General features: G+C 47.5%; 1 protein-coding gene across 1 annotated transcript; it reads right to left on the bottom strand.

The window, feature by feature from the left end:
* Positions 1-7,472: 7,472 nt before the first annotated feature.
* On the bottom strand, positions 7,473-10,645 carry LOC137772926 (15 kDa protein B-like). Its single transcript, XM_068557090.1, has 5 exons — positions 10,609-10,645; positions 10,426-10,568; positions 9,629-9,733; positions 8,242-8,346; positions 7,473-7,613 (listed from the first exon to the last, which is right to left on the bottom strand). Exons 1-5 carry the CDS (start codon positions 10,643-10,645, stop codon positions 7,473-7,475), a joined length of 531 nt encoding a protein of 176 aa, XP_068413191.1.
* Between the last annotated feature and the right edge of the window lie 856 nt (positions 10,646-11,501).

The raw sequence follows: 11,501 nt of genomic DNA, 5'->3' as shown, positions 1-11,501 counted from the left end.
CATTTTCATTTGTCTCCAGGTACTTTTTTTTATTTCCTCTTTGATTTCTTCAGTGACCCATTGGTTGTTTAATAGCATATTGGTTAACCTCAACGTTTTTGTGTTTTTTGCAGTTTTTTGCTTGTAGTTATTTCTAGTCTCATACTGTTGTGATCGGGAAAGATGCTTGATATGATTTGAATCTTCTTAAATTTATTTAGAGTTGTTTTGTGGCCTTGCATGTGATCTGTCCTGGAGAGTGTTCCATGTGCACTTGAAAAGAATGTGTATTCTGCTGCTTTTGGTGGAATAGTCTATATATGTCTATCAAGTTCACCTGATCTATTGTGTCATTTAAGGCCAGTATTTCCTTATTGATTTCCCATCTGGATGATCTGTCCATTGATGTAAGTGGGGTATTAAAGTTCCCTACTATTATTGTATTAATGTCAATTTCACCCTTTATGTTAATATTTGCTTTATGTATTTAGGTGCTCCTTGATTGGGTGCATATATATTTATAATTGTTATATCTTCTTGTTGGATCAATTTCTTTATCATTATATAATGTCCTTTATCTCTTGTTACAGTCTTTGTTTTAAAGTCTATTTTGTCTGATATAAGTATTGCTACCCAGGCTTTCTTTTTGATTTCCATTTGCATAAAATACCTTTTTCTGTCCTCTAAATTTCAGTCTATGTGTGTCTTTAAATCTGAAATGAGTCTCTTGTAGGCAGCATATATATGGGTCTTGTTTTTGTATCCGTTTAGCCACTCTTTGTCTTTTGATTGGAGCATTTAGTCCATTTACATTTATAGTAATTTTTTTCAATTACATCATTTGCATTTATTTATTGAAGGCCATACATGCCATATAAAGTAATTATTGATAGGTATGTACTTACTGCAATTTGTTCATTGTTTTCTGGTTGTTTTTGTAGTTCTTTTTGTTTCCTTTCTTCTTCTTTTGCTCTCTTCCCTTGTGATTAGATGACTGTCTTTAGGGTTATGTTTGGATTCCTTTCTTTTTTTGTGTGTGTGTATTTATTATAAATTTTGGTTTGTGGTTACCATGAGGTTCATATGTAACAACATATATATGGTTATTTTATATATATATGGTTATTTTTTATATGTGGTTATTTTATATGTATATGTGGTTATTTTTTATATGTATAGCTATTTTAAGTTGATGATCTCTTAAGTTCAAATGCATTCTAACAACCTAAAAATGCAATTCTTACTACCCACCCCACACATTAATGTTTTTGACATCATATTTTACATATTTTTGTGTATTCCTTAACTATTCATTGCACATATAGATGATTTTACTACTTTTGTCTTTTAGGCTTCCTACTAGCTTTATGAGTGGGATCTACTACCTTTACTGTATGTTTGCCTTTACCAATAAGATTTTTCCTTTCCTAATTTTCATATTTCTAGCTGTGGTCTTTTCCATTTAGCAAAGTCCTTTTAACATTTCTTGTAAAGCCTATTTAGTGGTGCTGAATTCTTTTGCTTTTGCTTCTCTGTGAAACTCTGTATCTCTCAAATGTGAATGATAGCCTTGTTGAGTAGAGTGGTTGTAGGTTTTTTTCCTTTCATTGCTTTGAATATATCACGCCACTACCTCTGGCCTGCAAAGTTTCTGCTGAAATGTCAGCTCATAGTCATATGGGAGTTCCCTTGTAGGTAACTAGTTGCTTTTCCCTTGCTGCTTTTAAGATTCTCTATCTTCAATTTGTGCAATTTTAATTATAATGTGCTTGGTGTGGACCTCTTTGGATTCATCTTGTTTGGGACTCTCTATGCTTCCTTGACTTGGATGTCTTTTTTTTCCCCAGGTTAGGGAAGTTTTCAGCTATTATTTCTTCAAATAAGTTCTCTGCCCCTTTCTCTTTTCTCCTTCCAGGACCCCTATAATGCAAATGTTAGTATGCTTGATGTTGTCCCAGAAGTCTCTTAAACTATCCTCATTTTTTTTAATCTTTTTTTCTTTTTTCGGTTTGGCTTGGGTGATTTCCACTACTCTGTCTTCCAGTTAACTGATTCATTCCTCTGTAACATCTAATTTACTGTTGATTCCTTCTAGTGTATTTTTTATTTCAGTTATTATATCCTTCAGCTCTGTTCGGTTCTTCTCTATATTTTCTAACTCTTTACTAAACTTCTCACTGTGTTCATCCATCCTTCTCCCGAGTACATTCTGCATCTTTATGATCATTACCTTGAACTCTTCTTCACTGTGTTTTTCTTCTGGTGTTTTGTCTAGTTCCTTCATTTGGAATATATTCCTCTGTCTCCTCATTTTGCCTAATTCTTTGTATTTATTTCTATGTATTAGGTAGGTTGGTTTTGTTTTTGATCTTGAAGAAGTGGCCTTGTGTAGGAGACATCCTAAGGGGCCCAGTAACACACTTCCCTCTGGTCACCAGAGCTGTATACTCTAGGGATGCCCCCTATGTGGGCTGTTCTGTTGTGGTTGACCTGACTACTGTGGGCGTGCTGGTAGGTCAGGCTGGCCCCTACCCCCACTGGCTGCCAGACCTTGCCTTGTGTGGTGGCTACCAGCCTTTGGTGGACAAGGCCAGGTCCTGGTGTGGCTGGCTGCACTGGTGCTGGCTGGGGCTGGTCCCAGCCTACTGGTGGGCAGGTTAGCCCTGGCACTAGTAAACTAGAGGGAGGACTCCAAAATGGTACTTGCCAGCACCAGTGTTCTCATGGTAGAATGAGCTCCCCAAAATGGTTCCAGCCAGCATCTATGTCCCCAGGGGAAGTCCCAGTTGCCTCCTGCCTCTCCAGGAGACTTTCTAAGATAAGCAAGTGGGAATTCCCTGGTGGTCCAGTGGTTAGGATTCCATGCTTTCACTGCCGAGGGCCTGGGTTTGATCCCTGGTTGGGGAACTAAATCCCCGCAAGCTGCGTGGCATGGCCAAAAAAAAAATGATGAGCAAGTAGCAAGTAGGTCTGACTCAGGCTCCTTTCGAATTACTGCCTCTACACTGGATCATGTGAGATTTTGCACATGCCCTTTAAGAACAGAGTCTGTTTCCTACAGCCCCCCAGCTCTTCTGAATGCAAGCCCTGCTGGCCTTCAAAGCCAGATGTTTTGGGGGCTCACCTTTCTGGTGCAGGACCCCTAGGCTCAGGAGCCTGATGTGGGGCTTAGACCCCTTGCTTCTTGGGGAGAAACTTTGCAGTGGTGATTATCCTCCTGTTTGTTTGTTGCCTATCTGAGGGTGTGGGTCTTGACTTATATCACATCTCCACCCCTCCTCCCCATCTCATTGTGGTTCCTTCTTTGTATCTTTAGTTGTGGAAAATATTTTCTGCTGGTCTTCAGGACATTCTCATAGATAGCTGTTCTATAAATGGTTGTAGTTTTGGTGCGCCTGTGGGAGGAGGTGAGCTCAGGGTCTTCCTAAGCTACCATCTTGGCCACACCCCCTATACTATCTTTAGGTTCTACTATTTTTTTAAAATATATTTATTTATTTATTTATCTATTTATTGGAGGCATTGGGTTTTCATTAAGGTGCGCAGGCTTCTCATTGCAGTGGCTTCTCTTGTTGCGGAGCGTGGGCTCTAGGTGCGCGGGCTTTAGTAGTTGTGGCACACAGGCTCAGTAGTTGTGGCTCACTGGCTCTAGAGCGCAGGCTCAGTAGTTGTGGCACATGGGCTTAGTTGCTCTGCGGTATGTGGGATCTTCCCAGACCAGGGCTCAAACCCGAGTCCCCTGCATTGGCAGGCGGATTCTTAACCACTGCACCGCCAGGGAAGTCCTAGTTTCTACTATTAAGTGTATTCTGAGACAAAGAAAATGAATTGAGGAGCTTTCCATCTTTTTCCTTGATTTTGAATTAAATAACTTATACATAGATATATAATTTTATGTGTATTTTATATAAACTATTAACAAAGTTTAAATAACTTTGGAATTATATGTCCTTTAAAGCCTCCCTACTGCAAGTGCGGTTCATGGATCAGCAGTGTCAGCACCACCTGGAAGGTAGTTACAAAAACAGATTCCTGGGGCCCCCGCCAGGCCTACTGGGCTGGAGTCTATAGTTTAATGAGACTCCTCAGATGACTGTTATGTACATTGAGAAGCCCCACTCTAAAGACTAGATAAATCTCAGCTGTGGACCATCTGGTCCTGGAACTCTAATCACCTCTCCAGACTCTTCTGAGAAAATTGGCCTTTTCACATATTCCCCTTCAGGTCCTGAGTCAATGTCAATAAATCATGTTTAGCTAAGAAAGCATTCATTTCCTCCAGGTTTTCGTATTCTCTGTGGAGTTGTAAGTAGTCATAAGCTCTTAAATTCTGTCACTCCTGTATCTATGGCTGTCCCCTTTCATGTAACTTGAGCTCTTTTTGCCTTCTGTCCCTGTTTTCTTTAATCAGGCTTTCTGCAGTCTAACACAAGCATTTTCTTTGATATAACATTGTCTTCAAATTTATCTTAAAGCCTATACAATATTCAATCCAGTGAATATAATACAAATTACTTAACCATTCCCCTATTGGGTACTCAGGCAATTCCCTATTTCCTAGCAGCATAAATAAAACTGCCAGAAGAGCAATATCGCTAAACTACTGTCTATAATTCTAGATAGTAATTTAGCAATACGTTAAATTCTTTTTTTTTTTAATTTATTTATTTATTTATTTATTTATTTTTGGCTGCCTTGGGTCTTCATTGCTGCACACGGGTTTTCTCTAGTTGTGGCGAGTGGGGGCTACTCTTCGTTGCAGTGCTTGGGCTTCTCATTGCGGTGGCTTCTCTTGTTGCAGAGCATGGGCTCTAGGCTCATGGGCTTCAGTAGTTGTGGCACACGGGCTCAGTAGTTGTGGCTCGCAGGCTCTAGAGCACAGACTCAGTAGTTGTGGTGCATGGGCTTAGTTGCTCCGCGGCATGTGGGATCTTCCCACACCAGGGCTTGAACCCATGTCCCCTGCATTGGCAGGCGGATTCTTAACCACTGCACCACCAGGGAAGCCCCTAAATTCTTAATATGGTCATACAATTTGATGCCATTTCCATTCTAGGAACTTATTTTCATCTCAGCATTGTTTACAACAATTTCAAAGCAAAACAAAATGGAAACAACTTCGACAGCAGGAGTGACTTAAATAAATGGAGGTCTAACCACCAATGGAGAATTAGACAGAAAAAAACATGGGGTGAGTCGATAGTGACTGAAGTGTGTTAGCTGACAGGTTAAGTGAGAATAAGCTGGTTGTAAAATAGGCCATAAAATGACTGTGAAGTCATTTTTTCTTTTAAAAATAAAACTCACATTGTACCTGTATGTATGAGGAATGAAATTTGATTCCTGCAGCCATTTAGATGTTGCCCTAGAGGTCTGTTCACCCATCATGTTCCCACCCCCAACCCCCAGTGAATTTTTCCTTCTCAGTCTTGCTTCTGTGGGCCTGAAGACTTTCAGAAGCTGCCAAGGCCAAGAGGCTGAGCTGTATTTGGAGCCTTGATACTATCTCAGGGCCTGATAGTGTCTGGGCTATGAGAATACAGCAGAGTGGCCCCAGCAGAGCCTTGTGGCTGATCCTATAGGCCTGCCTCTCTTGCGGGGTACAGCATGATGGGCCTTGTGTAATGTGGCATTGACCACCATAGATGAGCCTTGAGCTTCCTGGGAGAAGTTGCTCAGCCCATTAGTGTCCAGGACCCCCCAGAAGACCTGGATGAGGCCTGGAAGTACTCTTTCGGGGTGGGGGTCAGGCGAGGGAGTGATATGTGGTGGTGTGCCTGCGGTGCTGCTGCCTTCTGTGCTGCTGCCTTCTGCTCTCTGCAGGAGCTAGACGTGGCCTTCTCCAGCTGAACATCATTGTCCCACCGTGGGGAGAGGGTCTGGAGTCTAGTTTATCCTGCTCAGCCCAAACCTGCCCATGTCCCACCCCAGGGTCGCTCCCTGCAGCATCCCCCACCCACTCTTGCCCACCAGTGGGGCTACCTGAGATTTAGGTGGCAAGGGAGTTGGAGTGTGGACTATGGGCAAGTTAACCAATTTCCTTGAGGCTTAGTTTTCTCACTAAAAGTTGCAGGTGATGCATGCAGCTTGCAACGCAGTTCTGAGACCTGCAAGTGTATTCCCATTCACTGTATGGGAAGTGGCATTCATAAATCATGACTATTATTATCATTAATGGAGAGGAGTCCTTGGCTTTCCTGGGATAATTACTAAAAAACCCATTTCCCCAAGGGGCTCTACACCATGGCCCCTCAAATGAGAGTTTCCCACAGATATTTCTGTAGCAAAGACTCTTGAAAAAGGAGCCTACTAGTGAGAAGAAAAGGGCATTCATCCATTCAACAAGTATTTACTGAGCAGCTACAGTGTGTCAGGCCCTGTTCTCAGGGCTGGATGCAGCAGCAACCAAGGCCAAGGTTTGCTGGTGGACCAGATGTGGCTGTGAAAGACAGCGGAGAGCCAGATGCTCAGGTGCTTGGATGGAGGCTGCCATCAGCTGGGCTGGGGTGGGCTGTAGGAAGGGTGGTTTGGAGGGAAGATACTGAGTGTGTGGCACACCTTGGACATCCATGGGGAGACATCCAGGAGGCAATCTGAAATGCAAGTCTGGGATTCAGGGAGAGGTTCTGGCTGGAGCTTAGATAAAGAAGGAAGCATAAAGGTAGCATAAAGGAATGAACGGTGGTTGAGGAGGCTGGGGGCAGATTACTCTGCCTTCCTGAGCTTCCAGGGCAGCCCTCGGATGCCCCCGCAACCCGTGTTTCTCTTCATTGTCCCTGCCCTGACCTCAGGGAGTCTGTGTTCCCATGATGCACAGTGGAATCACCCCCAGGACCTGTCTCATTTGTCTCCTCACCCCAAGTCCAGCTGGCCCAGCTCTAACACCCTATTCATTCACATTCATGTGATCATTTATTTTAGAAACGTTTTATTGAGTTTCTCTCCTGTGGCTCTCACCAGAGAGTGGACTGACCCCCTCTTGGAGGTACCTGGATATATGAAGGGACATTTAGTTGTCACAGTGACTGGGCAGGGAACAGGGGCGCTCAAGGTCCTGCACAGAAGGAACTGCCCTCCCAGGATTCAGGAGCACTTTGCTGAGATAGTCATTCCCCAGCCACCTGCAGCTGGCTGAGGAGGGCTCAGCTGTGAGTAAATACAGTGCTACGTAGCCTGGGACACAGCAGGTAATGCCAGCGTGGTTTGAGGATCATGAACGCACAGATGAGGGAAGGACACTTCTGCTGCCCAGGGAAGAGCAGAGAGGCTTCCTGGAGGAGGTGACTTTGGAGCTGTGCCTTAAAAGATGAGCAGGATTTACAGACACAGGATGGGCAGGAATTCCAGACAGAGGGAAGCAGGTATGCAAATGCAGAGGAGTATGGGTGGGCTCAGACTGCAGGAAAGGGAGTGCTGAGGGCAGCAGAGGAAGAGAATGGGTGGGAATAAGAGGTTGTGGTGGGGTTGCAGGGCATCCCTTCCCTTCTGCAGCCCTAGAAATTCCTCAGTATGTTGGTGATGATGTCGTACTTGGCTTTCTCGTACAGGTCCCTGACTGCAGGTGGCAGTTGGGAGCTCTCAGTTCCTGGAGTGTCCGCTCCAGGGGACCCAGCAGAACGCCTCACCCGGCGGACCTACAGAAGTGATGCAGACGTGATCACCCTCATTGATTGGCCCCCTTTCCTGTCCTGCCTGTGGCCCCTCTCTCCAGGTGGGGATGAGTGTGAGGCACCGGCAGTGACGTTGGTGATGGGGCTGGAGGTGGTCCCCAGTGAGGCCCTTCCCCTCGGAGCCCAGAGGGCCTGGGAAGGCCTGAACTCTGCAGCTCACTTCCACTCTGGCTATTCCACTCACTTACTAAGAGGCTGCACCTCCGGCTTCAGTTTTTCCAAATGTGGGATGTGGAGAAGGGTTCCCAGAGCTCAGGGCCCAGAGCAGAGCCAGTGTCCTGAGAAGTCTGAGCTCCCTCTCACCCCCAGGACGCCCCTTAGCCTCGACCACCAGTCTCTCCTCCCCTCCCCTCCTGCCAAACGACTAGCAGTCATCAAGGTCCAACCGCGCCTCGCACTCCACAAGCCTTTCCCCTCCCGACGACTTGCGTTTAGAAGGGCTCGATCGGCCCGGTTTCCAGAGGAGGAAACTGAGTCCCCACGCGCCGAAGTCAGTGGCCCGGGTGAGGGCCCCTCGGTCATCGGCGGTCACCGGGCAGAGCGCCGTCCGCGACGGAAACAGACTGGGGCCAGTGCGGGCGCAGGGGCTCACCTCCGGCTTGAGCTCGCGCTCGTGGTCCAGGTCCCCGGGGCAGTTGAGGGACAGAAGACGGATGTGCTGCAGCATGGAGAAGATGCCCGTGCAGTTCCGCTCCTCCTGCGGGTCAGTGAGCACAGGGGCGCAGCGGCCGGCGTCCTCGCCCAGGTACCCCGGCTCCCGAAGCCGGCGCCCTCCCTAATCCTCCCCCCAGAGCCAGGCGGGAGCAGCGATCGCTGGGGAGACCCGGGCGGGCTCCGTGAACGCCCAGTAAAATTAAGGACTTTCATGCAAGTTATATTAAACGGGAAAAGGCCTCCATAAATTAGCCTCAGAGGAAGCTATATTTGTTTAAAACACGCGTGTGGGGCTTCCCTGGTGGCGCAGTGGTTGAGAATCTGCCTGCCAATGCAGGGGACACGGGTTCGAGCCCTGGTCTGGGAAGATCCCATATGCCGCGGAGCAACTGGGCCCGTGAGCCACAGCTACTGAGCCTGCACGTCTGGAGCCTGTGCTCTGCAACAGGAGGGGCCGCAATGGTGAGAGGCCCGCGCACCACGATGGAGTGGCTCCCGCTTGCCGCAACTGGAAAAAGCCCTCGCACAGAAACGAAGATCCAACACAGCCAAATAAATAAATAAATAAATATTAAAAAAAAAAAAAAAACATGCGTGTGTACATAAAAAAGATACAGAAGATGATACACCAACGGTTAATGTTGTCTCCTCCTGGGTAGTGGGGTTGCAGGGGGGTTTTTTGTTTGTTTGTTTTTAGTTTGCTTCTCCACATTTTGTTAATTTGCTATAATAAAATATTATTTTCCTAATTTTAGAAAAACAGTTATCACTAGGTGCATTACGGTCCCCTTCTTTCTCTTTTAATATTTAGTCATTTCTTTAGCATGTATTGTTTTTCTAATAAGGATTGATAATTTACATGTAGTAAGAAAAACCAATAAGGAAAAACCCAATTTTAAAAATGGCTTCCGGGCTTCCCTGGTGGCGCACTGGTTAAGAATCCGCCTGCCACTGCAGGGCACACTGGTTCGAGCCCTGGTCCGGGAAGATCCCACATGCCACGGAGCAACTAAGCCCATGTGCCACAACTACTGAAGCCCGCGCGCCTAGAGCCCATGCTCCACCACAAGAGAAGCCACTGCAATGAGAAGCCCGCGCACTGCAGTGAAGAGTAGCCCCCGCAAGCCAGCGCGCACCGACGAAGACCCATCGCAGACAAAAATAAATAAATTTTAAAAAAAAATTTTTTTTAAATGGCTTCCATAGTCAAACCTCACGTGGCGAGGTGAGCAGGGTGGAGGCAAATACAGCCTCCAGGAGAAGGGAGAGAGGGGAGGTCCTTCTCTTGCTCACGGGGGCAGGGAGCCAGGGGATGGGAGACTCACCCCGCCCGGCCTGAAGGGACATTCTCGGGGCTGTCGGCGGTGCCAGAGCAAAAAGCACACCGTCTCTTTAATCCTGAAGTTGAGCGGGATCGTTGTGTTGGAGTTCTAAAAAATCAAGAGAAGACTCATGATCATCTATCTCCCTTTTACAGAGGAGGGAACAAAGGCAGGGAGGAGAGAGTTCACAGTTCCAAGTTGGAAGGGGCTTAGCTGAGGTCTGCACTTTCCACCTAAAGGAGGCAGCCTCTTCAAGTGGCCTGAGCAGAGATTTAAGGTTTGCAGGGCTTCTGGAAACTAGCTGAGGCTAACACCTCATGGCTGTACCACCTTGAGGGGTCGCTTCCCATCTTTGCCCCTCAGTTTCCTCTTCTGTGACAAAGGAACTAGAATACTTGCCTCACATGCTCAGCTGCCAGGAGAGAGATAATGGGGTGGGAAGGGGACACTGGAAGGCCCTGATGAGGTGCTGGTGAGACCAGTTCAGCTCCTGTCTGTCCTTTGAAACAGCCCTGCTTACTCCTACAAGCCCAGGGCCTGAGTGAAGGCTGGACTCTGAGACCCCACATTTCATCCTTGGGCAAAGCCCAGAATTGACCAGCTAGCCAGCTGTCAGGCCCGAGAGAAATTACGGTCTTTGTCTTACCTTCTGAGGGGAGAAACATTATAATAACAACAGCAGCTAATGTCAACCAAGCACTTTGTGCCTGTGCGGGGCATTCTCTCCTGCCTGCTGTCCTCACAGGCTGCTATAAGGCAGAGTGTTACCCGCTTCCTGGGCCTGAGCCCCCAACACTCACCAAGCTAGGCGGTGGTGGGATGGCTTCCAGCAGGCCAAAGAGTCGCTGTCCTTTTCGCTCCTGGTTGAAGAACCGCAGGGCCTGGGTGACTATCTCTTCATAGCTCAGACTGCGCTGGGCCACACAGGCCGCTGCTGCCAAGCCTGCCACCAGCACCAATGCCCTCCAACGCTGCTGCCAAGCCTGCCACCAGCACCAATGCCCTCCAAGCCCCTGCCATTGTCCCTTCTTTGATCCACTGCCACTTGCAGCCCCTTTTAGGTGCTACTCGGGCAGCCTTGCGCAAGGGCTGCTGACGACATGCAGGGTTGGGGCCTTCCTGAAAGGGGCCTCTCCTTTCCTTCACTAGGCACCCAGTATTAGCCAATGTTCCAAAATACCAGTGACTAAGAGGCAAGTAGGATTGGGTTATAGTCAGGGCCTAGGAATGAGGCAGCCCTGAGCTGGGGGCAGGAGACATGTGTGATGCTGGGCAAGTCCCTTCACTCTGGCCTCAGTGTCCCTACCTGTGCCAAGAGGAGGCCACCTCTGATAGTCCAGGACTCTGTGCCATCTCTGCCCGGCTGTTCTGGTTTGATTCTGAAACAACTGTCTGGGATCCATGAACTCTCTATGTGACAGTTCCTCAGCTGAGAGCACAAGGAGACAGTCCAATCTGAGGCTGCACTCAGGCTGACACCTACCATGTTACATACATTTTAAAATACTGATTGTCAACCCTTAAAACTCTGGATGCCTGACTTTGAAAAAATCATAAGATCTGACAATGCATGGCTCACAGCCCCTCATGGATGTGATGGCAGCAACTTCTCCAGGGAAAGCCTCGCTGTCCACTTCCTCCAGGCCATTCCCTGCTGGCAAAGCAGGGAGGCTGTCCCCAACAGGATCAGGGCAGGGATTCCTGGCTGCTGACACGACCAACCCCAGGCAGCAGCTCACGAGAGGAAGAGCAAGGGCCTCCCCTTCCTCCGAGGGCTCCCATTTTCCTTGGCTCCCTCAGTTACTGGGGTCTGCATGTTAACTTCCCAGCCCTTCCTTGGCTGCGGGGCTTCTGTTCTGCAGGAGACTCAGAAAGC

Source organism: Eschrichtius robustus, chromosome 12 (assembly GCF_028021215.1).
Source record: "Eschrichtius robustus isolate mEscRob2 chromosome 12, mEscRob2.pri, whole genome shotgun sequence".
NCBI classification, from domain to species: domain Eukaryota; kingdom Metazoa; phylum Chordata; class Mammalia; order Artiodactyla; family Eschrichtiidae; genus Eschrichtius; species Eschrichtius robustus.
The sequence above is the reverse complement of the archived record's forward strand: the minus strand, read 5'-3'. Positions and strand labels throughout refer to the sequence as shown.

Bases quoted from the DNA above. Each gene is read 5' to 3' on its own strand.
- LOC137772926 (XM_068557090.1), bottom strand. From the start codon at position 10,645: ATGGCAGGGGCTTGGAGGGCATTGGTGCTGGTGGCAG. The intron at 9,734-10,425 runs GTGAGTGTTGGG...TTGATTTTTTAG, and splicing joins TCCCACCACCGCCTAGCTTG to AACTCCAACACAACGATCCC. The intron at 7,614-8,241 runs GTGAGCCCCTGC...TCACTTCTGTAG, and splicing joins AGCGCGAGCTCAAGCCGGAG to GTCCGCCGGGTGAGGCGTTC.